Below are 26,817 nucleotides of genomic sequence, written 5' to 3' on the forward strand. Positions count from 1 at the left end.
TATGCACTTTTAGACTTCATTGGTAACAAATTGCCCCTTTTTTCTTATTTCTTCTGGAACGTTTTGGCACATTTCAACGATGAAAATTGTTTTTTTTTCCAAATTTGTTGATATTATTACCATAGTACCCACGGCAACCTCCGCATTTTGTGTATTGTGACGCGCCTGGAATAATTTCTGAATTTATTAAAATTTCTGATAAGATGTTAGTGTTAGAAAAAATCTTGAAGACAACGCGTGTTTTATAGTTTAAAAATCTCGATCTATTAAATCCTCGCTCCCTGCGGTCGCTCTGATTTAAACTACGATCTCGATTTTTAAATCGTCTATAAAACCCTTGTTGTCTTAATAGCTATAAGATAAAGATAAAGTGTGAATGCATTCGAGACAAATGAGCAACCTTATAATGATAATAATGTGATGTCTGTTTATTTCCCACTTCATATACGAACGGCGGTTGAGTGTTGAGACCTTCAAAGTTAAAATTTCTTGCATAATCCAACAAAAAGCCCTTACGAGACTCCTTTAATATTTATGTAAAATAAAAACCATTTGACAGTTTACTAACTGAAAATATCGTAGGAAAAGATGTACTTTTTGTGTGTCTTTAAAAAAGAAACACGACGTTCAAAATGAATCAAACAAAAAGAGTTTTTTTTTTTATTTTAGGAAATTATAAACCTATAAAATTGAGTTTATTACATTGTGAAAAGGACAAATGTGTATTTTTACTATTTTTTAAACATTATTTTGTTCTTGAGTTCTTGAAACAGACAGATAAATGGGTCATATGGCAACAGCGCAATTGTCCATATTTCTAGAAATTCTCGAATTGTCAAAAAATCAGCTGTCAACAACATTTTGCGGTGTAAAAATTTGTATACTTTAGGCAAAGTTCTTCAAAATTTGTGCCAGTAACATGGAAAACGGTGATGTATTGCTACAATGTTATAACAAAGGTTGCGGACAAAAATTTAGTTCCTCCTCGAATAGTGACGGTAAGTGAGGTTATGTGTGCGCTTTTTCTCACGGTTAATAACTATAAATAAATCTTGAAGATTCTTGCTGCCATCATCCCGGAGAGCCTGTTTTTCATGACGCGTACAAAGGCTGGTCGTGTTGCAATAAAAAATGTACAGATTTTACAGAGTTTTTGAATATTAAAGGATGTACCCGATCCAAACATTCAAATGTAAAACCGCCAGAACCAGAAAAACCGATCAAACAAGATGTGGACGTTAACGAAGTTATTGAAGTTAAACCAATTGTACCAGTAATTAAAGAGAGGCCCCCATTTGATTCACCAATGGTACTTTCGATTCACATTTGTTTAAACAACTGTATAAAAGCAGAAGTTTATTACAGACCACAATGAAACCAGATATAGCGCCTTCTTTAAAACAACAAGCTCTTAGCACTTCACCAGAAGTAGTGTCAGATAAACCTTCTGGTGAAATAGCTCCAGGTACAATTTGTAAAAATGGTGGCTGTAATGTTTCATACCAAGGCCCTGAAACTAACAATACTTCTTGCACCTACCATCCAGGAGTACCTATTTTTCATGAAGGGTTAAAGTTTTGGTCATGTTGCCAAAAAAGAACTACTGACTTTAATGCTTTTCTCAACCAAGTTGGATGCAGCCAAGGACAACACTTGTGGATCAAAGAGGTGTGTTAAAGAGAAAATTGTTGCAGTCATTGTATTTTTATTAATTTGTAGGATGAGGATAAAAAAACTATACAGTGTAGATGGGATTATCACCAAACTGCCTCACATGTAGTGGTATCAATTTATGCCAAACAATATTGTATTCAAAATAGCACAATTCAGCTCAATCCAATAAGACTGAATGCTTGCTTAGTGTTCCCACAGCAGAACAGTGCCACATTTAAATTAGATGTTGAATTGAGAGGGGTAAATCATCTCATGTTGTGTATGATATATTTTTTATTCATTAGTAACTATCATTTAGATTGTTGATGTGAAGGCAAGTCAAGTATCTATGTATGGTACTAAAGTAGAAATTAAATTGAAAAAGGCGGAACCTGGCAGTTGGTCAAGATTAGAAATACCAAGAACCACCACAACAGCTGAAGAGAAACCTAAAGCAACAACAGAAGTTGCTGATATTACTCCACAAATTGACGCAGTAGATCTTGACGATTTATAGTAGAACAAGGTTTTTTACTTTGTAGCACTTAATTTAAGGCTTTGTATAATTTACACATCTTTTGAAATATGTGAAATAATAAATATTAAGAAAATTTGGTATTTGTTAGTGTTTTTATTCAGTTACTTGAAAAAAAAGACAATGTTATGCATGTTTACTTTTATTGTATTATTAAATCAAGACATGGCATATTTACAATATTACTAAATCTATAGAATCTACAATATCACATACATTTATCAAATATAAGGAAATATACTTTGGAATGCACAATAGTGCACATGTATATTGTCTACAGATGCCTGTGCACACCTTTTTTAACCTACAGTCTAACAAATTCGGTCCTTTGTTGAATACAAAAATAATATCAATAATAATGAAGTTTTTCCTCTTTTTTCGCACGGAGTTGCACTAATACTATCTTAGATTTATTGTACACAAATTCCATAAAATCAACATTTACTGTATACCAGGCAACAGATATTATTGTTCTAAATACATATTGCTTTGCTTTAAATTAATACTTTAGCTAAGCAAACGAGACACTTATATACATAAAAATACTTACAATATACTGATTGACAAACAAGTAAAAAATTGGTTGTGTAATATCACAAAACATCATAACAAAAACTGATGTAAATGTAAAGTTAAAAACATATAAAACGTATAACATGGGTTAAAAACATTAAAATTCATAAATTAAAACAGTATAAATCAATATTAAAATAACAATAATAAAAATCAATGAAAAACACACAATCTACCAATATCAACTTCATAAATTATATACTTTTTGACGCTAAATTTACAGAAATCTATACACTTCATAAATGATTTATCTAATATGGGCTAGTATATTTTTATCAAACAAATTTAAAAATTTACTTTTCCGACTTTAGACTGGCGTAGCACGACTGACATACCCTCACCGGTTTCAAAATGCGCAATCTGGAAATTTCGCTCTCGAATCTGCTACACTTGGAGCAGAAAACTTGACCGCAGTTCCTGCAATGGTGCTTCCTCTCGTATATTGTAAATCGGATGTTGCAGGACGCGCAAAAATCGGCCCCTTCGTCTTTGAGCCAATGATCAGCCGCTCTTCCGGGTACGTCGCACACGCTCCACGAGAAAACCCGTCCTCTCGTGTCCCCCACATACACGCTTCTGTGGTCCCTGTAAACAACAACATCAAACATTCACGTCTAAAACTTCCCAAGAAACGCACTTTGAAACCGCCAACGCCGTTATTGAAGCTGGCTCGGCGTTGTCCTTCCTGTCGTAAGCGGTGTGCATTGTTAACTTGCTCCTGAACACCAACTGTCTTTGCCATTTAAATCCTGCCAAAAACAAAATGGAAAATTTCTTTGTGTGGTTCAATACGGATTTTACCTGGTCTGAGAACGTTCATCGGGTTCACTGTACGTTTTCTGTTGTCGGCAACCATCACAAACGAGTCGGTCAAACTGGTGTCTGATTTGCTGGTCCTCATGCTGCTCCCGTCGTCCACGTCGAGACTCGGACTGTCGGCGCTGTTCCCGCCTGAAAACCCAACTGTCAAGTGAAATCGACCCAAACACCTCAAGTACCTTCGCTCTTTCTGAAACCTCCGTGAACTCTCGACCTTCGCCGCCTGACCGGTACCGGCGGTGCGGGATCTTCAGTATCGCTACAAGTCTCTTTTTCGTTCTGTTGTTCGCTCCTCCACTCCTTGCAACTGCTTTCTCGCTGATCTAGCGCCGGTCTGGTGTTATTATCCTCCGACAAACTACTCTCCGAACCTGATTTCATCAAGCTCAAAGAGCTGTCGTTCGAAACGTTGATTTGCTTGACCAGACGGTGGTGTATTGGATTAGGTCTGACCGGGCTCTGGTGTTGCTTAATTTCTTCTCTCTGCGTGCTTGTCTCGTCGGGGACTTGGACGTAATCGATCGACCACATCTAAAACAAAACCCGTCAGTGTTTTGGTGCAAAAACGACAAAAAAAAATTACTCGTGTCACACCGTCGGTGGAACCTGTCATGATGACGTTAAGCGGGTCCCACTCGTGCGTCTGCGAAAAGGCCACGCACAAAATCTGTTGCATGCGGTCGGCGCGCCCCACGCACGTGTTAACACTCGCCAGTTCGTCCCCGTTGATGCTCCAGACGTGCAACCAGGTGGCAGCACAAGTGGCTATGTCCCCGGTGAGATCGTTGACCGCGACCGCGGCGATGGGACCGGCGTGTCCTCGCAACTGTCTCACGAATATCCCTCGGGATAAATCCCAGATAATGGCGGTGCAATCTCTGGAGCCCGACACGATTACGTTGTAAGCGGGGCTGGCGGCGAGACATGTGACAGCGTCGGTGTGGGCGTAGAGATTGTGTTTGATGTTCAGGGATTTTTTCCTCGCCTCGAATTCCCAAATCGTGACCACGGAACTGGTTCCCGCTGTCACGATAAGTTTTGCCGAGGGACACACGCAAGCCAGGATTTCTCCGTTGTTTTGGACGACACTCTCCGACACAAAAACAGCTTTCTCGCTGTCGTAATTGCCGATTCTTAGAGAGTGATCAGCGAAGCCCCACGCCACGTATTTGTTGTAAAGAGCGGGAATCAGCACTTTATTTTGTTCCACTGCTAGTACAGTCTTGTCGACATGGAGAATCTGACCCACGGGACCTTTAACTTCTAAAACGAGATCAACTGTATTTTGACTCGACAAAAATAAACTCTTTTACCTTTGATCGGTTGCAGAGAAGGTCGCAAGTTGTCCAAGTGATGGAAGAATAATTTTTCTGGTTGGGGTAGAGTGAACGCTTGGACGAGGGCGCCAGTATCGATGACTGAAGTTCTGTTATTGTTTCCGCCCATCTTTTTGCAAGGATGCGGTTTTTTAAATAGTTGTTTGGGGATTTGACCAAAGTTGTTGATGAACCCGATTGTTGCGTTCTTTTTAAGCGGATCGTCAATACTAAAAAAAAATTAGTCAAGTCTCGAATTTAACCCTAAAACGCGAACCCACTTGTAAATGTCAACATTTCCCTCGTAAAACAAGTGGTGGAAAACGTTGACGGAGTCAACAGCAGGTTGGCCTTGCTGTTTGTACCCGAAGATCAGATCAATCCAATGGTGAAGATTTTGCGAGACAAAATCACACTCCAATGCCATCCTATGCACTCTGATAAATTCCCGTGTGTCCTGTTTAGCCCACGGAGGAAGCACCACATCGCCAAGAGCCACACCGCTCTGTTTAGCTCCTAAATCAAACTGATTCAAATTTTCTAAAAATTCTGGAAGATAGAAGAATTCAGGTATTAGTTCCTTCACGTCGGCCATGTTGTGTTTAGAAGCGGACAACCAAGCCTCCTTGACTGAATGGAACATACGATCGGCTAGATCAAAATGGCCGCCTTGGAGGCGCAAGAAATGTTGAGTGAAAGGCTCGGTTCTGACCAAATACGAACAAACTATCATGGCGCTGGAGTAGTGAGTTCCGTAATGATACGGAGGAGTCTCCCCATGAGGATCGTCCCATTCCTGTAACACAGTCGTTAGACTGGATCGGACTGTCGCAATCTTCACCTTGAATCTCTTTCTGAACTGTTCCAAACGCTCGGGACTCTGCGCTCCCATGGGTTTCGTGAAGTCCCTAAAACTGGCAGGATCGGTTAAATCTAACTCTTCGGTGTCGTAATCGGCAAGTATCCAAGGAAAAACAGGATACTGCATGAGATCGTTGTAAGATCGACCGGCTAGTGTGTTCAAATACATGAGATACTGGAAGTTGGAGATTTCGCCCCTCTGAAATGTTTTACTCAAGACTGACAATTAACAGGACAAATCGTACGCACCACCCATCTTTGTGTGACGCTCGTTTCACCAATGAGATTACCCAATAGACTTGTCGCTTGTTCAACGTTCGCCGTCCGTCTTTGCCCCGCCACTGACTGTTGAGCACTGTCGGCTATGCCAGTCGCCATGGACATGAACCTCTGGTAGACTTTATTACGGACTTTTCTAGGAAAAGCCAACAAGTAATTGCGACCATCGCCCGAAAACACCTCCAGAGCCATCGGCTGCAGAAGGTATCGCCTCTTGTGGACCTCCCTAAACATTCCGATTTAATTCTGACCAATTGAGAAAGTTTCGAGTCTCACCTTATGTCGTCGTACGAAAACCTGGAACACTGTCTCATAGCTCGCGACCTACGAGGGGAACCAGGATTCGGCAGGATCGGCTCATATTCGTGCGTATTATTCGGGACACTCTCTATATCCCGAATTTCACGATTCTTCAACACAGTGAAGCCGTCAACTACGTAACAGTGTTCCTGTCCGAACAACAACAAACCTTCGGTCGTATCCAAACCTTGAATTCTGGCACACCTGAACATGTACGAAATCTGAAACTCTCGTTGACACATCTGTCAAATTGCTAAAACAACAACAACCTTCTCGTTCTCCTCTAGGAGTCGCATCAGCGTCTGGTTGTCCGGCGGGGGTGACGGCTCTTCCTCCGCGTCGTTCTCTTCCTGTTGATCATCTGGATCGGATTTGAGTCTGGCAAGAGGCGGAAGTGGAGTGAGAGGCAGAGGAGACGGTTCATCCACAATGCTGTCAGCTCTTTCCGGTTCTGTCAACCCCGTAACTCCGTTGTGTTGGCGCATTTGTACCGCTTGATAATAGATTTTGCTGTGATGACTCGCCGCAACTTTGTATTTCAGCATCCCTTTTTCGTGATCTGGTCGAAAAGGGTAGTGCAAATAGAACAAGTCGTTTCTCATGGTCTTCTTGCGCATCCTGTGGGGACCTTCTGTCATGTCCAACATCCATTTGTCCAAGTAGCAAGGTTCAGGAGGTCCCCACAAACCTCTCTCCCTCGTCAGTTCATTCTCGGTTTGTAGCCACTCCTGGTGGACGTATCTTTGGGTGTGTTGAGTTGTGTTTTGGTGTTGTTGCCGACGCATTTCCACAAATTCCCTAAGAATACATGATCTCAAAAAAAACTTACTTTCGCTGCGTTGTAATCGACAAAACACAAAAAGTCCAGTAATGAAACCAAAAAAGTGCACAGATGTAACACTCACCGTAACAGATTGACGTGATTTATCATCCAGACGCACGCTTGTTTTTTGCTCATCCTGATCTTGACCCTCATGGTGTCGTCCTTGCGTACCTTGGTCCTGCTCGCTAGTCGAGTCAGCCCTCCTGTAACTTTGTGTATTTTTGATTGTATCTGATTGTGAAACTCCCACGGGACTCGGTAGGTGGCTTTACGCTCAGCGTCGACGTAGTTGAGCCACAACTTCGACGCCGCTTCGAAAACTTGTTCTCTCACGATCATCAAATCGGGAGCTTTGGCGTTCGGATGCGGCGAAATGAAAGTAACCTTGAATACTTCCTCTATAGCCGGCTTCTTGCAAACGTACAACTCCTCCCAAACTCGGAGAGCCGCTCCTGCCATCAGATTACGTCCTTGGTGTGTGTTCAGGTGTTCGTCCCGCGATTCCAGATCGCTGCTGGGATTCACGTGCCACGTCGTCCTCATGTTTGACTCCAGCATTATCTTCATGTCTGCTGTCAACTGGAGAAGGCAGTAGGTAAGGCACCCGATAAAGTCTAATTCGTGGTTCCCGGCTCCGAACACGATTAATCTATTGTTTGTCAGTTTGTGTAAGGCTTCCAGAACTGACATCTGATCGGCTATGGTGTCGGTAGATCTCGACAGCAAAAACAAAATGCATCTGTTCAAACAGTGATACAAGCATTCGAGAGACAGATTTCCCGTCCTTCGTTTCGCTTGTCCGATTAATCTTACGATGAAGTCGAACACTTCGTGAGGATCTTTGGTCAACGCTCCCTGCCAAAGTTTGTCGACGATTCTCGCAGTGAGGTAGAACACATTCGGGGTGACGTGTTGTATATGAGCGTTCGCCAATGGAACGACAGGAATGGCGGCTTGATCGCCCACAAGCATATCCGCCGCCAAGAGGTGGTCCATCAGAGTGACCAGGATTTCAGTCTGGTAACAGATTTGTTGGGATGAAGTGGAGTGTTCGGGGTAGGCGTCCAAGACCAAATCGATGACCGGCGAAGTTTTACCAGTGATAGACAAGCTCAAAGAATCAACAACGATAACACGGATAAAATCTATGATAAACTGTCTTGCAGGATGCATCGTTAAAGGATCTTCTTCGATTGGAGTTCTTGGGACGATGATCACCGAATCCGATTCTTCACCAGCTGGAGTTGAAGCGCCGCTGCTGTCACCGCTATCCATTGAAGATATCAGGGGTGTGGGGAACAACACACTTGCCAAAGCTCCCAAGACCTCAGAAGACATGAATATGGGCATGAAATCGGGCATGTTGTGGTACAGTTGAAACAAAACCTGCAACAACTCTCCGTTTAAGAACTCTTACGCGACTTAACACTGTTAAAACAATTCAACAAAATATGACAGGTCTTACTTGTATGATAGATATTGGATGATTTTGTAGCCACTCTGGCAAAGAAACGTCACTGGTGTGAAGCATCGCCCTCACCATGGTCAACAAAACAACAACAGCTTCCGGACACAGGCAGATTCTTGGGGCTACACTAGTAGCAGGTTGATTACTAATCGAACCACCCCACAAAAACGTCCATATTGAATCTAGATCAAATTTTGTCTCGGCCGGTAACAATTTAACAGGCACCCCCATTATCAACGCGGTCAGTAGAAAATACACTTCTGCTACTTCCAAATGTGCTGGCAAAAGCCACGCCAAATACTGAAATCCAGGAATGTGTAGAGCTTCGGATTTGGTGTCGTTACCGTGCGAACTATTCATCTGGCACCCCAAAACCACCGCCATCTTGTTATGAGTGACCTGTTCGGTGTGTCGGAGCCACCCCCCATTACTGCTGCCTTCTCGGAACCTTCCAAAACAAACCAACCTCGACAAACTCCAAGAAAACTAACTCCCAACTTACCGCGCCATCAGCGACGGATTCGAACACATAACAACTAGAATTCGCAACGCCCAAACCACTGTTGTCGAATGTAAGTGTGGCTGCATGAAGAGAAGGATCCAGTCGAAGCCTAAAGTTCGCGCAACTTCCTCTCCGACCATGTTCCGATGAGCAAAAAGCATCGAGTGCACCAGACCTAGACATCTGTTCCTCAACAAAATGTTTGCGCCTTCACACTCTTTCTCTGTATCTCCTTCTCGCAGATTGACGGTCTTTTCGTTGACGGTCGAAGCTTGAGGTAAAGTTGCGGCGATAAACTGACCGAAAAGTAGCAAGTCTGGTTGGCGCGGTTGACCACCGAGCAATATCGACAAAAGAGAAAACAACACCTGACGAGTCGCGCCGTGTCTGACTTCAGGAGTGATGTAGAGGAGTTTCTCGACAAGTTGCAAGTCTCTCATTATCCAAGTGTTGTTCCGTTTCTCGTTAGACTCGGCTGCCAGTTCGTACAAGTGTTCGAGATGTGAACGCAGAAGCTCTCCCGGAGCTTCGTGCCACACCTCCAAGTCGCACAATAAATCCTGAAATTAAGAGGTAGCGAAAAAATCGATTTTAGACTAGATTCGATTACTTGGAAGGCTGTTCTGTTGGGTATCGCTGACGACTCTCGACCGCTGTCAACAGTCCCAACGAGACTGAACGCAAGATGGAGGATGTGGGAGTTGAGGAGCGATCTTTTTCGTCGCAAGAGCATCGCAAGTGTTTGATAACCTCTCTTGCGGTCCATCTCGGCTTGAGCCACTTTGTTACTTCGAACGACGCAAACCAACGCCTTGACTCCTGCATACAAGCTTTCTACATCCTGGGCCATTGCGATTAGTCCTAGTAACACTGCACATCCTCCAACTGTGTCAATCTGGAAAAGAAGAATAATTTTTTGTCGTGGCATCCTCGTTCAAAACTTACCGTAGTCGCTACTGGCCTCGGACTGAAAACTCTCACCCCCAAATACCCTATTACCACTCCCCCTAAACTCCTCGCCGACCCCGCTAAATGCCCCGCAGAATTGTGAAGAATACGTATAGGTGTGGCACTTTCGTGGCTGGACATGCCCAATTGCTTGGCGATAGATTTATTGTCAGTGCGGCTGTAAACCTTCCTGATTTTATTCAAGGTGAGTTGCGAGACAGCCTTGGCGTTTAAACCAAACACGACTTTTTCCTCCGAAACTAACTGCATCGTTTCAGCTGTACTCAAGTTAGGGGCGAGGAATGAGCCCATGTAATGCGGCCCCAAGTGGAACATTTGTGACACCACGACTGGAGTCAACACCTCTTCAAATAGATGACACGGTCCTTGTTTCCAGCACAGTCTCGAGTACCTTCTCCACGCGGGAGGAGTCCCAATGAAACCGTAAACAGACGACGCTACGGTCAAATTGGCAGAACCTCCGCCGGGGTTTTGCGAAATGTAGTGCATTTTCTGCGAGTGGAGCTGTTGCCCGTCTAGGTAGAGAGCAAAAGACGAATTCTTCAGAACTGCTCGATTGAGAACCACGACGATGTGGTGCCACTGACCCTCTTGCAGGATGTCAGGGCACCAAACTCGCGCCCCGTGCTCTCCTGAACCCTCCGGTTCCCAGTCTCCAACATCTGCAACGAAAATTTGTGACTGTGAACAGAAAAAAAAGAAAATCTTACGATGAGGAATGTGTGTTTCTTGAGTGGACACAATAATCGCCTTATCCCTCGCCGACAAAACAATTGACAGACAAACCAAATGGTCTTCTCTTGCGCCGTTGAAGTTTCGCACGAGTGTTAGAAGTCGGACGCAGTGGGGGTCAGTTCTTGGGTCGGAAAACTTGTCCACACAGATCCAAGTTGAATAGCTGAGACCCGTCTGTGGAGGAAACAATCGGTCTCCTGCGCCGATCCCACCCAAGACGCTGCTGTCGATCGTAGAGACCACACTAGGCGCCGTTGGAGATTGTGGAGCGATACTGGGTAAATAGAGACTTCCGAATCCTTCGGCTGACATGTCGAACTCTACAAACGGAGGTAACGTGTACGACGACTGAGCCCGAAAGTCTTTCGGTGTGGTCATGGACACGAGTGTTTTTATCCGAGTGAGAGGGACAGGTCCTCCGCCTGAGTCTTTAGATTCTAAAGGTAAACAACAAAGTGGATTTCCCAACCGGAGAAAATTCCTGAGATCTGTGGGTTCGAGAGCTTGAGCAGCAAGACGCTCCAGCATGTACTGAAGAGGACCATGCAGAGGGTGGTTCTCGTTTTGGATCGGAAGCGATCCTATGGAAAGTAAGTCACCGACGAACTCTTTGTCGCACATTACTTGCTGGTTTCTTTCGCTGCGTACGAGGGACTTGATCACTTCAGAAACGTACAGTTGCAGGGTGAGGGATACGTCATGGTTTTCACTCTACGAAACCACACTTAAAATCAACTGGTCCAATATGCGGTCAAATTTACCTTGATGCATGGGAGCAGTTGAAGCATCGCGACTACCACCCCCGGGTGGACGATTATGGGGTCGGGAATTGGAGGATTTAAATTGAGAGAATTTACGTTAGATCTCTTCCCGCTTGTATTAATCTAAAAAAAACATGCCATTGATTTGTTTTAATTTTAATTGGCAGCGTACTTGTGGTTCGATAGATGCCTGTCTTGACAATGACGGCGACTTCATCAGGACGCCAGTGTTAAGGTTAGGTTTGTCGAACAGGTCTAGAGCTAGGTCGTAGAGAAGTCTATAAACTAGAGTTGCGTAAGATAATGAAGGGCACACCGCGTCAGTCAGTCTGAAACAGTACGAGTTAGAATTTAAGAGGTGAAGAAATCTGGAACTCACTCTGGATTGGTAATTGATCCAACAAATAGTTTATGGTAAACATCTTGAAGGTCGCTAGATTGTGGTTCAACATCGCATTCAGCAAGAGCGTCAACTTTTTCCGAAGTAAAACACCCTAACAATCTAAGAGTATCACAAAGACTAGTTTTACATATTTCGTGGTAAAAGAACTTGGCGTTGGCAGGTTCAAATCTCATGGCAGTTGAAATTGTGTGAAAAACTAACTGAAGGAGGTTCAATATTTCAGGATTCGTTTCGATCGTACACAGTTTGCCTTCCAAAGCTACGAGGACGCTCGTTACGTATACAAAACCATTGACCTGGAAGAAATGGTCAAACAAGAAACAAATTCAAGTGGGACTCACTTTTCTGAAGACGGTTCGTGTCCTGTGCGACTCTTTGAGGCACAGTCTCAGAGCTTCCAAAATGTCTATCTTCAGCTGGAGAGCTGTTCTAGGAGCGGCGTGCAGAGTAGTGAGCAACTGCGCCATGTCGTCGTCGCCACCAGTTGTCAACACCAACTCTTTGATTATTCCTACAAGCGAATTGTCAAAATTGGGACAAGGGGAATGCACAAAATCCCAAACCTAAAGCTGCGTAACGACATTCCGAGTATTGTACTAGTTCTTGGACGCATTTTGCTCCTCCACACTCTCGCAAAACATTGGCGTTTGCACCGTTGCCGGCCAAGAGCAGCGTGATGGCTTCGACGATCAACCCACCCAATTTTTCTTGCCCCACGGGAATGACATAATCCCTTCCGTTGTCTTGCTTGCTCTTTTTCTCTTCCAGAAAATTAGCATATCGATTTAAACACGTAACAAAAACTTCTAACATACCAACTTCACGATAAACATCTTTAAATATAACATTGTGTTTTAATATATTCAACAGGGTTTGTACACATAATATACTACATTCTACGTGATTTAGACTATGAGTTTTTAGAAAAATTGACATGGAAATCAGCTCCTTGCACGGTACGAAATTCAGTTGGAACACCAAAAACTCGATCAGTTCGAACAGTTTCCCTTGAATTTCTTCAGACTTGTAATGGATTTTTTCAGTGAACTGGCTTAGAGTATTTTGGTTTTCGAGTATAAAATAATTGGCATTGTCAGAATGATATATACTGGAAATTGCGTCTAGGATAGTACAGCATAAGAGAGTCGAGTTAGACTTGAGGAATGTGCTTTGCAACACCTGAAAACATCCTTTCAGCTTGGACTTGCGCCGTTTCGGAGGCACTTACGTGAAATGATTGAATGTTTCGGACACTTGTCCCTCTACCGGACGGTTGAGGTAACGTGAATCCTTGCATTTGAAACAAAGAACCGGTGGACGCCTGTGAAGGTTTTAATTCTATGTAGCCGCACATGCACAGAGATGTCACCATCAAAACTAAATTCCTAACAGATTCTTGCGCTTCGCTCGATTTCTCGTTTTCCAACCTGCAACGTACACAATTTTGAAACAACTAAATATTTGTGGTGCAGTTCTTACTTTAAGAGGAAGTCTGACAAAAATAAATATCCTTGAGCTTGCCTGAAATCGTCCAGAAGAGTCGAAGATACTTCGCTGGAATCTTTCAAAAAACAAAAAACGGTTACAAACATCTCTACTAATTCTAGGGGAGCTAATTCAGGTACTCTTTTCATATTTTCTATACATAGAGCTACGCAGCCTTTAGCTGAAACGAGAGTGTTAGAATTTGTCTGGAAGCGTCCGAAGAGGTATTACAATGGATATAACCAACAACTGGCGGTGTCAGACCGTGTCTCGACAGAGTCATTAATACTTCTGCGGCACTTTTCCTCCACATGACGTTGTGAAGGGGACACCATGATGTGATAGCAGAGAAGAGCAGAGTCAAGTCGTCTTTGCGCGCCAACTCCTCTGCGGGAATTCGATGGCTGCACAGGCGTACCAACAACTGAACAAAAATCTTTTGCAACAAAATCCGCCGTTCTCTAGGCGTGAAATCACTAGAAGAATCTTTACTGTTCGCCTCATGTTCCGACATTTCGGGCAAATCAAAAAATAAATACAAGCATTTGACTAAAGTGGATGGTACTGAAACTTCAGACATGACCTGAAACTCATCTTCGTGAGGACGAAACATGGAGTAAGGACTGGTTTCAACCTGCACCAGAGTGGCGTCACCGGCCGCCAACAGGTTGAGAGTAGACAACAGCATCCATCCGTTGCTGGACTCTTCGCAATTTTCGATTTCGAGAAACTTGGCTATGGCGCAGCTCGCCGCTTCGGTGCTCTGATTGGAGGCGCGCTTCCTGATTTCGGACACCATCAGAAGCGAGACTTGATGGCAGAAAGCGAGGATGTCCCAGAATTTCTCGTTCATGTCGCAGGTTGGACTGGAGCCAAAAACCTTTTAAAAAATTAACGACGACGACATCACGACTGACAGGGGACTTTATTCGATTTGTTCACCTTGCAAAAGAGGGGGAGCATGTTGTAGAGCTTGTCGTCCCTTTCTTGATCGGTTAATGGATGCGACGGGTGCGTGTACTCCGAGAACAGCTTTTTCAAATGCATAAGACCCAACTGAGTGTGAGGAGATCCGGGGGCGGCGTCTGATATGTCTGATGAAGAGGCGGAGGGCGCGTTCGTCCCTCCACCCCTCAGCTTTCTCATGATATTCATTGCGAGTGCCTACAAGCACCTAAAATAGAACCACGGATGTTATCAATGCTGAGACCGAATTATCGCCAATTCTAAAGGATTAATGTTTGTATTGGCGTGTGCGTAAATACGAACACCACACCACGAACGCAAACCGACGCTTGTCCACGTTGCACCCAAATGAAACAGAGCAGCCCGAGTTAAATCTGCCGGCCGAGCACTTTACTATCTTTTCCGTGAATAAGATACAGACTCATTTTTACCGTACCATTAAACGCAAAAAAATAACCGCTTTATTGCGGTACCACTGTTCTTCAAAATGGTCTTTTTACGACAAAAGAAACCCCTTAAAACTCACTCACTAAACCATCAACGGAAGTATTCTTTAGTAGATGATGGAAAAAAACAATGTGTGAATGAACTTTTTCAATAATAGTGACTCCCAAAAATATAAATTATTGAATAATAAAGCTGTTGAATGATTAACTAATAACTTTCCACTTTAATGATCGTTAACGAAACGTCTAAACTGATTGTTTTTAATATGTCTATGCATGAAAAAAGTACAGAAAAAACGCAGTCAGAGAGTCAGATAACAATTACCTAGTTTATCTCTCTGATGAAGAATTTAGATAAAGTTATTTATGATATAAGTGGGTTATTTAAGATATTACCCACGTGAGATATTTGTAACTAACGAGGGTTTGTCCGAGTAGGTTATTACCTCGAGTGGGTAGTACCTACAAAATAAACCACGTATGTATGCCATACAATGTTTTATCCAATATTCCAAAAATTTTAGATAATATCATTATTAATGAAAATCTGCTCCCGATGGGTTATGGATGTTAATAACCCACGGTGTTAATGGCAACGTGGGTTATAACAACAGTGTAGTTATAGCCCAGTTTACTTAATTAAAACTAACTAGTAAAACACGATATTACTATTGAATATTGGATAAATTAAATTATTAATTTAAATAATTAGACGACATTTCTGAGATGCGAGATGTATACAAGATAAATTCATACAGAACCCTTCCAAGTGCGAAACTGCAACTGGAAATAAAATGATTCAACAATTATTTCAAAGTTTTATTTCGAAATTCGCTGTTAGGATTGTGCTTTGAAGTGTTTAAGTATTTAGTAACAGTTAGTTATTAAAAAATAATTTTTCAAGTGAAGGTAATATTGTTTAGTTAAAATTTGTAAATCGGAGCTGTGAGGTTTGCGATTGTTACACATATTTTAGTTGACACAGATCTCGATTAAGGTTTTGATGTCGTTAAATAAATATTTAAAAATTGATTTTATAAATGTAATTTGGAAAACATTTCGTAAATTTGTGTTATATTATACAACTTGTCTCAGAAATAAGTACATTCATTTTAACCAGTGACAGGTCTCGTCAAGAACAACAAAATTGTTATGTACCATTTTTTCGAAATATAGTTTTCATTTCAGTATTTTACTTCTCCATAAATTAACGAGCTGGTTATTTACTCGTATTTTCTAGTTATTTGACCCAATAACAGTGACCGTGAAATAAACTAGGCAAAAATGAATAGGGAATTTTTCCTTTTTTGAATTTTTTGTAACTACAGTTTAAAATTTGTAATAAAATGTGTTAAAAAAAAAATTATATACACATTAAATGTAATGTTTCAAGTACATGTAACATTTCAAATTTATCTAATGTTTAAGAATACGTAGGATTGGGGCAATTATTTTGCTTTCCAAGAAAAATTGTTGAATTCCCTATTCATTTTTGCCTAGTTTATGTAATAGTTTTTGTAAAATCAGCGCAAAACTGTGTTTTTTTGAAAAAAGTTTTTTCGCTCTGCGGCCGAGGTAGACATAAGAGGATCACATTTTCAGTTAGTTTTGTGCGACTCCAAAAGGCGGGTGTTTACGTGTTGATTCTGTGATTTAAGCAAAAATTTTGTGAAAATGGTGCGTTTATTTTCGAATAGTGAATATTGTGTAGTGTATAGTGAAGCGTGCGGGAGTACTCCTCGAGCCCAGAGACTTCTTCTTGTGGGGGTACATGAAGGACAACTGAACGGAGGTAGGTGACATTTTATTTTTTAAATAAGTACATATAATAATCATTAAAAACGGGTGAAAAATGCTGTCACAACAATTCGCGATAACAGAGGAATGCTAGAAAGAGTGGAAGAAAATAATTTCGTCGGCGCCTTCAGTATTTATTGTACTGACAATAACGGCGGTCACTTTGAACACTTCTTGTAATGATTAGTGATTACTGATTACTCTTATTACTTAGGCATGGGCGATTCATTCCGGTCAGCTTATAGTAGTTTATTAAACGAGTTCGTGTATAAATTGGGCTTTAAAGGCCCACAAGTGCCATAAAGAGCCCAATTTACAAACGAAGGAGTTGAATACAACGTTTTTTTTGTTCGACGAGTCCCTTAAAGGCTCCAAATCTCTTAAAATCTTTAAAATTCGCTTGACGTTTCGTCTTGACAAGTTATGACATTTATCAAAATCCGTTCACACAGGAGAAAATTCTCAACTTCTGACAGTGGCGAACAAAATTTTTTTTTATTATTAAAATTGTTTTCATTTAATATCTACCATATGATTCCCTTTTTTCTCCTACACCCTTATCATTATAGGTCACAGCATGATGATAATGATTAGCCGTTGTGCATCGATATAAATTCAAGTAACCCCCATAGGCGGGTAACGAAATTTGTGTCAAATCTTTCAATAATTTTAATTGAATAACTTCAAGGTTTAGGAAAAAAATATATTTAAATATATTGTTGCTATTAACGAGTTCTATTACCAGTTAAAATTAATGTACTATCGCTGGCCAAAAAAAACTCGTACAGCAAAAATTTTAGTATTGTAAATCAAAGTCTACAAAGTCAAACGTTATTCTCAGTGTCAAAGTCAAGGCGAATAAATGGGTTTAACTGAAATTCAAAAACAGATTATAGCGCAACGTTTAAGAGAAGGGATTTCAATTCGGGCAATTGCTGCTGAGGGTTAGTGTTCATAAACGTACCGTTTTATTGGCTAAACAAAAAGTCAAACTTATGCATACATAACCTTTATTAAAAAGCGATGTTTACACAACTCAAATTTTCAATTTTTGGATCTGTTGTTTTGTCATCTGTGTACGAGTTTTTTTTGGCCAGCGATAAAACTTACTTCTGAGACACGTTGTACAATAGTGTTATAAAATAGATTTTTATTAAAGTGACTGTGAAAAAGTTCATTGTTGGTGATGTTATTAGCGTAATTTTATTTGGTCTTTGCCGTTCAGTATTCAATCAATAAATTACATAATATAATTTACCTTCCAGTAGACACAAGCACCACCGTGTACATTCTGCTTTCATCTGGATATTAAAGAAAGCATAAATGTATTTATTATTCATAAAATTCATCATTATTGAAGCTCGAAGGAACCGTGATTGATCACGTTCGCCTGTTGAGCCACGATAATATTAAAGAACTGACATTAATTTTTTTATCTGCGGAATTTCGGAAATCAATATGTTTGTTTCATCCCCGGGTTCATAAAAACAAACCTTTCACGAACAATTTTCACAGTACTGTGTCGTAATGAGAGCTTCGTTAAAAAGAGAAGCCGAAACCTTCATCAACGTCACTTATCAAGCGAAATTAAGTGAATCATTTTTCTCTGAATCGATAGGTCAGTTACTGCGAATCTGTAGGAAATGAATGGAACAGGTTCAGTAGTAAACACGTCAGGACCTTACAGATAAGAAATGGTGCATGATGATAGGGAGCAGTTTCTAAGAAGTATAAAATATCGAAATGTTATCGTTGACTCAGTGTTTGTTTACCAACCTGTAATAGCCAAATCTGTGATAAAATAATCGAGAGAAAACCGCAAATACGTAAGGTTTTGCGACAAACGACAATTTACGCCCTCACGACTTAGGATATCCTGTAGTCGACAAAAAAAGATTTTAATTTATGATACGACGAGTTTGATTCTTGTTAGAAAAATGTTATTGTAAGCTTGTGGTTTGTTGTTAAATCCGCAACAGTGCGAGACAGTAAAATTGAGTAAAAAATAAAAATTTGCGTTGACATGGAGTCTAGGCGCAATTGTTAAAAGTGAAGGCGGGGTTTTCTTGAAATTATTAAATTATCGTCTTAAGAGTGATTATTAGAGTTTTGATAAATTTATTGTGTGACGAGTAAACAAGATGAAATAGTAAAGTTCACATAAATAGTAGTCAGAGCTGTGTGAATTTATTCATAAAAGGATAGACAATTTAGGAGTAGGAGTAGGAATAGGAAAAGTGCACTAATTCGGCAGTTTGGCAAAATAGAAAGCTGAATTTTGGAGCGCAACAAATCGAATAATGTTTGCTTCTTTTGGCGTGTACGTAGCGTAATGAGCTTGTTAATCTGAGAGATAAGGAATCACCAAGTAAATTTAACCTGATAGGAGCACATGATAATAAATCAAAACGATGCAAATACATTCGTCAAATGCGGAAGATGACCCGCTGACCCAAAAATCGATGGGGCGACTCTTCCTAACTATTTCCTATATTGTGTAAACAATCAACAGGACGAGATGAGTAACAAATTAAATAATTTACAACACCGAACCAAATGACAACAAAAATTTAAAATGGAAGGCTAGAATCGATTAGTTTCTGTGGTGAATTGCAGCGCATTTTAACACAAAAATGAATTGTCGGTACGTCTGAGGCGTTTACCTGATCAACATTGAGACGATGTGTGTTTTCATTTTGCACTAAATACGCCCATTCGGTTTGTATAAGTTGGATGACAGCTGACACCGCATTTATGTCCTACACAAACACAAACCTGCAACACCGCTCGGTCTACGGAACGATGATGGCTCCATTTCGGCCGAAACGTACTGCGAGTCGGCGTGTTAAGACCCAATTTGCTGAAGAGAGAAGGAAGATAGTGGTGACGCGAGGCGAAGAACGTGGCCGCGCTGGTGTTACCGGGATTTACATTTTTCCAGTTAATTTCAATAATAATGAGGATGGGGTTTGGAAATTTTTAGCGAAAGCGACCAAGCTCCAGTATTGACGCCCACATGCTAAGTGAAATCTTCCAAAGCTTTTTCGGCTTTCAAAATTTTCAACACCAAATTAGAGTCAATACGGAAAAGCGCTGGTTCACTTTTTATGAATGGTGTCAACGAGTTGGAGGCTTTTTCAACAAATACGCCAAACAATTCGTGGAATTTTAAACAAACCTGGTGAATAGCGTAGTAATGAGGTGATTGCACCGCACTGCGTTGTTTTACATATGATAAAACCGCGATTTGAAATGCGTGTCTGAGCTTAGTTCACCCCGAAATAAATATGTCAAATGTGACAAGTTGAAACAATAACTTTAAACATTTTATGCCAAATTGTAGGTATATTTCTCTAATAAATTATGTAACAAGTTTTGACCCGTTTTTCCAAAAACTCTAAAAAAAATAAACCTAGAACTGTCACATTTGTAACAGCGTAACATCCATTTTGTCTGTGACCTCCATTATCAAAAAATTATACCTTTGTATCAAAATTTTATTCGACTCTAACACAATCAACTTTGTTTACTGTACACTCATTTACAAATAACTGTTAACATGGTTTGTCATTTTGGTAAAGTAATCGGTTATTTTTCGTTTTTTATCTTCTATAAAGCCGACTGGTTTTGACGTTTCCTCTTCATCGTCCACTTCCATCGGAATCTCTGTTACTTCTTGACCATTCTTTCCCTCACACACAGAACTTTCCTGCGCCGAACTCTTCTTAAGCTTGTCGACTTCACTGAGCAGCGTTAACTCTTCACAATCCTCTTTCGGTTTTTGTACTTTTCCATCCATCAGATCGATTATTTGTATTATCTCAGCGGAGCTAACGTGAGGTTTTTTTGAAGCTTTTTGCTCCGTCGTTATGGGCAAGCTTGAATACTTTTTATGCGTTACGCTTTTTGCCCTCGGCGACTTGACATCCGCGTCGGCCCCACTCTGAATTTCATCGTTCTGTGAAGTTTTCGAGTTTGGAGAATTTTTTTTGCTTTTTATTTCGTCTTCACCCGAAGAGGTAGAAGGCACAGCAACATCTGTCTTTCTTTTCTGCGTACTGAAACACAGAAATTGCTTCAAAGTGGGCTGGGATTTCATGTCAAAGTGACATTGCTGAACAAATGAATACAGTTTATCTTGTGATAAATTTGCTGCGCAAAATCGACAAAGATACCTCCACAGCTGGCCTAAAATAATTAAATGTCAAAGTCGCAAGCTACAACAATTCGAGGAGAATTACATATCGTTACTTTATTGTTCGCCAAAAACAGATGAAAATTATAAAACTCGTCTCTTAGGTCTGTGTTGCCAAACGAGTAGTACACGAGATCTCTACAGGCGGCGCTGCACGCCATAAGTTGAATCAGAGATTTCAGATTGGGGTCACCTTTGAAAGCGCCACAGCCCCAATTTCCCGTCGCCACCGGCGCCAGATTTTCTTTTTCTTTTGAGTTGAACCCAACATACGCCTAAAAAAAATTGAAAAATAACCAATGAAATCTCCATTAAGCGCATTAGTTTACTTTGTTTAATTCTCTAAGTATTGTTGAACAGTGAAACTGGTCTTTAGGTTTGGAGAAACGTGTAGCGTCGATCACAGCCAGTGTGGTTTTTCTTCTACCATAATCATCAAAAGGTGTTTCATCATTCACATTACCATCCCACTTGAATGTGTCAGCATAGCCAGAGTAGTTGCTGAATCTTTCTATGCCTGTGATAACAACAGCTTCACTGTCGCCCAATTCTTCAGTGAACAATCTACTAATAATTAGTTCAGGGCAAATAACAAACCTAATTTCTTCTTGAACACAGCCATAACTTAAAACTCCTCCACCAATGAATCTTTAATTTAGAAGATAAAATAATATAACTGATACAAATTTTAGAGTTTACTTGTTGGCAAAATCCACTTGAAGTAAACCAAGGCCTTCTTCAATGGTCCCTGAACTAGCTACATGTATTCTTGTGTTTCCTAAATTATTGTCCAAAGTATCCCACCTTGGCATATAGTTTCTTGGAACAAATTTTCTCTTGAATGTTATAACACCTACTGGACCTAAAATGTTCACCATAAACACAGAAATAATTATAACAATAACAGTGTTACTTTTGGAGGTCACTCTCCTAAAATAGTGAATTATACATTTCAACTTTTCAGCTACACAACTTTGTCTTTTAACTCTCTCATTAGCAGTAAACAATCTGGAAATTTGTTAAGTTTACTAATAACTCACAAATGTTGAAGTTCATTTATTACTTAATAAAGTTAACACCTGGATATGTTGGTGCTGTTTCTTTCCTCCAAATAAATGTACATAAAAATGCATTTGCTAATAAAGCAGCTACCTGCAGCTGGCTAAAACTTACAGATGTGGTGTGATTTTTCCTCAATAATGGTATGCTACCTGGAATATATTCAGGCAAGCACAAGGCAAGTTCAATAATTTTAGGTAAAATATTTGTAAAAAAGTGTTGTGTTTCTTCTTCTTCTAAAACCTACAACATTCAGCTGTGATTTTTTAATGGTTAAATGAAATGTATTCTACATCATGAAAAAAATGGTGCAAGGCAGTAAACTTGGGAAGTTTGTTGTTGTAGCTATTTATTGCATTTTGTAGTTCTTCTACAGAATTGATAGGTTTGGTGAGAGCTTCACATATAACTTCCCATCTTGGTTTTATTACTTCTTCTCCATTCTAACAATAAAAAAATCAGATATGTTATTAACTAATAAATGAATTCTTACTTGGTTCACTAAAAATAAACTATGTGAAGAATAAGGCATTCGTACATAATCATCTTCCCAATGTTTTGGTTGTGAGTTGTAGTGAGGTTGCGGTGGTTCTTTTAATGTTGCAGGTAGTTCATAAAGAATGTGGTGATACTTGGAGGGAATAATGGGTGTAGTGCTGAAACACCAAGGTCCTTGCCCTTTGTACATATCTTGTAAAGGGGTACCCAACCATGTCTGACTGGAATTTTCATTTTGTTTGTCACTCATATTGATTGCAAATCCATAAAATCTGCAACACGCAACATCAAATTGCGTTTTACTAACAGTGGAATGTACTCACGGTAAATTCTGAAATATTTATATACAAATAAAATAAAGTTCAAGTGTTTACACACAACTGATAAATTTGTTTTCAACTAATATATTTATTTTACCTATATAAAGATTGTTATTAGATTTTATTTTTAGATTTTTACAAGAAGACATTTAGGTAGGTTATGTTGGTTATGTTGTAATGATATGTCACTTTTGACAGTTTTGACATTTGTCAATTGTCCTTCAAAGCAAGGGTGCGTTACGAAACGTGCACAACCTTTTTGCATTAGTTCGAAATAAAAAAAACACTTGCAAATCTTGTAGCGTTCTAAATTGTTTATTAATCAAAGTTACCATTAAAGTGATTGTCCAATGTCCATATTTATTTATCCCGCATTCTAATCACTAATCTAATCACTAAAATTCTACAAATTCTCAAACATCTCCACCCTTCGTACGGTATTTCCGCGTCGAATTTCGGCGAGGGTTTTGTACTTGTTTCTTCCTTCCGCCAGATTGACTCTATGGATTTTATCCAAATCGGTATCCATCGTTTGGTTTCTTGTCTCGTCCAGTTTCGATTGTAAAAGCTGAAAAAATCCACCTATTATTTGTTTCAACAAACAAACAAACAAAAAAATACCTTGAGTTGCTCACGAAGTTGATCGTTAACATCTGCAAGCTCCGGAAGAGCCGTATCGGCCCCCTCCGGCACCGCTTCCAGTTCTTCTTCTTCGGCGTTTTTCCTGGCGGCTTCTTCCAATTCACGCTGTTTTCTCTCCTCTTCTTGTCGCCGCAGCTCTTCTTCTCTTCTCTGGGCTTCTTCCACTTGTTCTTGCAAGCGTCTGGTCTCTTCATCTTTCGCGTTCACTTCGTCTTGTATACGTTGAACTTCTAGCTGCTTGGCTAATATCTCGTCTTCCAGTGCTTGCTTTTCGGCTGCTTCCATGTTCTTACTGTGTTCCAAACGTTCCATCATTTCTCTAAGTTCTTGCTGCTGCTTCTCGAGCTCCTCCTTTGCCTTTTGTAACTCTTCAAGTTGTTGCTGGAGCTTCTGAATAGTCTCTTGCGCCTCTTTAAGGCTCGCTTGCTGTCTTTCCATTTCTTCTTTCATCGCTTCTATGCGCGTTTTGTATTCAGTTGCTTGTTTTTCTACTGCTTCGCGCGCTGAACGTTCGTCGTTCAGCCGTTTTCTGTAATACACATTATATTTTTTAACGGGCTAGGAGTTAATGTAAATCACATACTTTTGATCCTCTCTGTGCTTCCTCATTTCTTTTGCTCTTTCTTTCATTCTCATTATTTCAGTACTTTCTGGTTTTCGCCTTCTAACGTACAAAGCATGATTGCCGATTCCCAAATTTAAAATGAGTTTGCTCATCTTTGGATCCGACGTTAAGAAGATGAAATCTGTCGCTGCTTTATCAGTTGGTTTAATGACAAATTTCCGGTCTTTAAACTTCAAGTTTTTTATTTCCGCCCATGGGAAGGATATTTGCGGGTTTAACCTAAACAACGAGACATAAAAACTTACTAAATTTGTGTTGGGAAAGTCGTAGGTACCTACCTGTCTTCAGTTTTGTAAATGTCTATACCTAAAGCGGTAACACCCAACAAAAGTTCGCTGCCTTTTCTGTTTCTGATTTTAAAAAAAGTAACACCGTACATTTCCAAATTTTGGGCGAGTTTTAAATACTCCATCATAGCATCTTCTTGTTCTAAACCTTTATGTTTTTGCCACATTAATATGATGCTTTCTTCCCACTCAGAAACCTCCATCTTGTGTTGATTTATTACTCTAGAAAAACACATCAATGAAAAGAGAAGCGTCATACACTTTTAGGAGATACCTACCTATCTGGAATCAGTTTCTTTATTTGGTTGGACCACACCTCTCCACTGTTGTAATCACCGTATTTTGCTTGCAAAGCGTAAGATGCCAGCAACGCACAGGTATCTGCAGGACAATATATTTCATCTTTAACAATGTCATTTTTAACTTGGGTGAAAAACAGTTCTGTGGTGGAGTTTTCAATCAATTCCTCCCCCACATCCTCCGGATAATATTTCACTTTAAACTCAAACTTTTCCGCAACAGTACGAAAATCCTTCAGACTCTGGAAACAATCGATAGGTGTTTATCACCAAAAACAACACTAAGCAGAATGGTAATGACATTTGAAACAACAAAGAGGTATATCAAACATTGTAATGGTTGGAGTTATTTACCTTTTTGGACACATCGACCCAGAACTGTTCGTAATCTGCTCCTCTGTACATTAACCCGAAATACCATTTTTCGAAAATTAACAGATTCTTACACATCAACTCAAAAATTTCCCTGATGGAGGTTTTTGGCAACGCATTTAGCTCATATTCTGAAACCGCGGAACGCACAATAACTTTCATTTTGACCAGAGTAAAAAAATTTAAGACAGAACAACTCAAATATGTTTCATGGCGACTACGGAGCTGATTTCTTATCAATATAGGTATATTAGATTAGATAAATTCTAGTAAAAAATATTTCTAACTTATAGGTGAGGTTAGTAAGAATGTTGACGTAATAATACTCGACGTTCCTATAAGTCTATTTTATTGATAACATTTTTTAATAACAAAAGTTGATGGAAAACTTCAAAATTTTCATGCAACGTCCAAACTGTTGTAGTTGACGGTGGAATTGTAATTGATGGCTCGGAAATCGTTTGTCATTTTTAGAAAGGGCGTCTCCGTGAAATGTGTTTGTGGGGAAAAATTATTGCATGCAGCAAATACAGCTGAATAAATTTTTCAGCGAAAATTTATCGTTTCCTGATGTGTTTATCTTTGCTGGAATTCATGCCAAATGCCAATATTAGATTGTACAATTACACTCCTTACTTAAAAACTACTCATTACGAGATTCTGGTACCCAGATAATAAATATAAAAAAGTGTCAAGAGTCGTATTACCTGTTTCTTTGGAATTTTTAAAATATGTAATTAATGTTCACAAGTGTAATTAAGATTTCTAACAGATATATTGAGTTATTTGATTGTTCTAAAAATTAAAAACATAATCTACAAACTAAAGGTAATAAATTAATAATAAACATGAAGTATTTTATAGGAATTGCGCTTTATAGATTTAACAATGAAAACAAATAATTTTGCCGTTGGTTCTGCGAATTGATAAGATAATGTTATTTGCGAATAATCCATTCCTGGTTACACAATTTCTCTATAAAATTTTATTTGGACTTTTCTTTTACCAGTCCTGGAGGTATTTTGAAAACATTACAATGTTGCGTAGTGAGAAGGGAACGTTTTCTTAAGTGATAAACTTGGAATACATATTGCATTGACTTGCCACAAAAAATCTCTTTATTATTGTATGGAGTTACGATAAAGCACAGAACATGAATTTTTATGGCAAGAATTACCATAATTTGCAATCTTCTCCCTATCCGCAATCTCTAAACAGCATTTCCAAAGCAAATTTATGTTTACATGCATTACCTGATCAGTGTGTACGGCCACGTACGCCAGATAATTCTCGAATTAAAGCAAAATGCAAATTAAAAGATGAAGTAATATTGAAGGGCCTGTAAATGTCATCAACAAGGAAGTTTAGAGTGCTTCACTACTACATTTTTGAGATATGTAATTATTAAATAAACAAAATCAAATGTAAGTTGGTCACTAAATTTATGGTGTACCAATTTTCGTGAATGTTAAAATTAATTAAACAACCTTCACTTAACAATATCACAAAACATATTGCTGCGAAAGTGTTGTCGAGGGATGTTTTTATTGCATGGCGGTTTTATTGCTCAGTTCCAAAAGGCAGTAACTGGGTGAGGGCAACTGGGAATTAACATTTTCCTACGCGTTGTATCATCCAACCGAACAAATTATTCTAAACTGTAAAGCGCGAAGAAACGAACGATTAGTAATTTTACTAAATACCTACATGTTTACAGATCTACTGAAACGGTTCTTTTTGTTTTATTAAATTTTCCTTACGTACGTTGTGTATTCGTGTATGTTTTCCTAGAAATACCGAGGAACACCAGAATTATATTATACATTTTT

At 39.7% G+C, this 26,817-nt stretch overlaps 4 protein-coding genes across 10 annotated transcripts; 1 reads left to right on the top strand and 3 right to left on the bottom strand.

Moving 5' to 3' along the window:
• Window positions 1-379: 379 nt before the first annotated feature.
• Window positions 380-2,271, top strand: mora (CHORD-like protein). The gene is made up of 5 exons (XM_069053138.1): window positions 380-998; window positions 1,059-1,309; window positions 1,366-1,668; window positions 1,720-1,914; window positions 1,973-2,271. Exons 1-5 carry the CDS (start codon window positions 920-922, stop codon window positions 2,168-2,170), a joined length of 1,026 nt encoding a protein of 341 aa, XP_068909239.1. The 5' UTR covers window positions 380-919; the 3' UTR covers window positions 2,171-2,271.
• A 43-nt stretch (window positions 2,272-2,314) lies between these two features.
• bchs (WD repeat and FYVE domain containing 3 bchs) lies at window positions 2,315-19,649 on the bottom strand. Of its 6 annotated transcripts, XM_069053120.1 has the most exons (28): window positions 19,355-19,646; window positions 14,425-14,656; window positions 14,117-14,362; window positions 13,714-14,065; window positions 13,477-13,663; window positions 13,226-13,424; window positions 12,561-13,176; window positions 12,339-12,508; window positions 11,974-12,293; window positions 11,767-11,923; window positions 11,595-11,717; window positions 10,809-11,544; window positions 10,075-10,760; window positions 9,740-10,024; window positions 9,130-9,689; window positions 8,625-9,075; window positions 7,242-8,545; window positions 6,606-7,134; window positions 6,313-6,557; window positions 6,007-6,262; window positions 5,738-5,956; window positions 5,178-5,692; window positions 4,894-5,126; window positions 4,164-4,843; window positions 3,760-4,111; window positions 3,563-3,712; window positions 3,399-3,510; window positions 2,315-3,346 (listed from the first exon to the last, which is right to left on the bottom strand). In XM_069053120.1, the coding sequence occupies exons 2-28, from the start codon at window positions 14,635-14,637 to the stop codon at window positions 3,055-3,057; spliced, it is 10,188 nt and encodes a 3,395-aa protein (XP_068909221.1). In that variant the 5' UTR covers window positions 14,638-14,656; window positions 19,355-19,646; the 3' UTR covers window positions 2,315-3,054. The 6 variants fall into 6 exon arrangements, with proteins under 6 accessions (XP_068909221.1, XP_068909220.1, XP_068909219.1 ...); XM_069053119.1 differs by having other exon boundaries at window positions 4,164-4,840; window positions 13,714-14,362; window positions 19,355-19,649; XM_069053118.1 differs by having other exon boundaries at window positions 10,075-11,544; window positions 19,355-19,647.
• A 524-nt stretch (window positions 19,650-20,173) lies between these two features.
• On the bottom strand, window positions 20,174-22,942 carry LOC138134700 (poly(ADP-ribose) glycohydrolase-like). 2 transcript variants are annotated; one of them, XM_069053124.1, is made up of 9 exons: window positions 22,861-22,942; window positions 22,439-22,715; window positions 22,239-22,388; window positions 21,950-22,188; window positions 21,800-21,894; window positions 21,586-21,748; window positions 21,216-21,534; window positions 20,933-21,161; window positions 20,174-20,879 (listed from the first exon to the last, which is right to left on the bottom strand). In XM_069053124.1, exons 2-9 carry the CDS (start codon window positions 22,691-22,693, stop codon window positions 20,233-20,235), a joined length of 2,097 nt encoding a protein of 698 aa, XP_068909225.1. In that variant the 5' UTR covers window positions 22,694-22,715; window positions 22,861-22,942; the 3' UTR covers window positions 20,174-20,232. The 2 variants fall into 2 exon arrangements, with proteins under 2 accessions (XP_068909225.1, XP_068909224.1); XM_069053123.1 differs by having other exon boundaries at window positions 22,767-22,929.
• Window positions 22,943-23,057: 115 nt separating this feature from the next.
• On the bottom strand, window positions 23,058-25,234 carry LOC138134701 (moesin/ezrin/radixin homolog 1-like). Its single transcript, XM_069053125.1, has 6 exons — window positions 24,971-25,234; window positions 24,596-24,858; window positions 24,309-24,539; window positions 23,989-24,249; window positions 23,385-23,934; window positions 23,058-23,331 (listed from the first exon to the last, which is right to left on the bottom strand). The coding sequence occupies exons 1-6, from the start codon at window positions 25,148-25,150 to the stop codon at window positions 23,167-23,169; spliced, it is 1,650 nt and encodes a 549-aa protein (XP_068909226.1). The 5' UTR covers window positions 25,151-25,234; the 3' UTR covers window positions 23,058-23,166.
• Window positions 25,235-26,817: the final 1,583 nt, after the last annotated feature.

Source organism: Tenebrio molitor, chromosome 7 (genome assembly GCF_963966145.1).
Source record: "Tenebrio molitor chromosome 7, icTenMoli1.1, whole genome shotgun sequence".
Taxonomy (NCBI): Eukaryota; Metazoa; Arthropoda; class Insecta; order Coleoptera; family Tenebrionidae; genus Tenebrio; species Tenebrio molitor.

Excerpts from the sequence above, each read along its gene's own strand:
- bchs (XM_069053114.1), bottom strand. The coding sequence starts at position 14,637 with ATGAATATCATGAGAAAGCTGAGGGGTGGAGGGACGAACGCGCCCTCC. Across the intron at positions 10,025-10,074 it reads CGAGGCCAGTAGCGACTACG|ATTGACACAGTTGGAGGATG; the intron begins GTAAGTTTTGAA and ends CTTCTTTTCCAG. Across the intron at positions 9,690-9,739 it reads CCAACAGAACAGCCTTCCAA|GATTTATTGTGCGACTTGGA; the intron begins GTAATCGAATCT and ends TCTTAATTTCAG.
- LOC138134700 (XM_069053124.1), bottom strand. The coding sequence starts at position 22,693 with ATGAGTGACAAACAAAATGAAAATTCCAGTCAGACATGGTTGGGTACC. Across the intron at positions 22,389-22,438 it reads GTTTATTTTTAGTGAACCAA|AATGGAGAAGAAGTAATAAA; the intron begins GTAAGAATTCAT and ends TTTTATTGTTAG. Across the intron at positions 22,189-22,238 it reads TGCACCATTTTTTTCATGAT|GTTTTAGAAGAAGAAGAAAC; the intron begins GTAGAATACATT and ends TGAATGTTGTAG.
- LOC138134701 (XM_069053125.1), bottom strand. The coding sequence starts at position 25,150 with ATGAAAGTTATTGTGCGTTCCGCGGTTTCAGAATATGAGCTAAATGCG. Across the intron at positions 24,250-24,308 it reads ATTTACAAAACTGAAGACAG|GTTAAACCCGCAAATATCCT; the intron begins GTAGGTACCTAC and ends CTCGTTGTTTAG. Across the intron at positions 23,332-23,384 it reads AACTTCGTGAGCAACTCAAG|CTTTTACAATCGAAACTGGA; the intron begins GTATTTTTTTGT and ends GGATTTTTTCAG.
- mora (XM_069053138.1), top strand. The coding sequence starts at position 920 with ATGGAAAACGGTGATGTATTGCTACAATGTTATAACAAAGGTTGCGGA. Across the intron at positions 999-1,058 it reads TTCCTCCTCGAATAGTGACG|ATTCTTGCTGCCATCATCCC; the intron begins GTAAGTGAGGTT and ends TAAATCTTGAAG. Across the intron at positions 1,915-1,972 it reads TAGATGTTGAATTGAGAGGG|ATTGTTGATGTGAAGGCAAG; the intron begins GTAAATCATCTC and ends ACTATCATTTAG.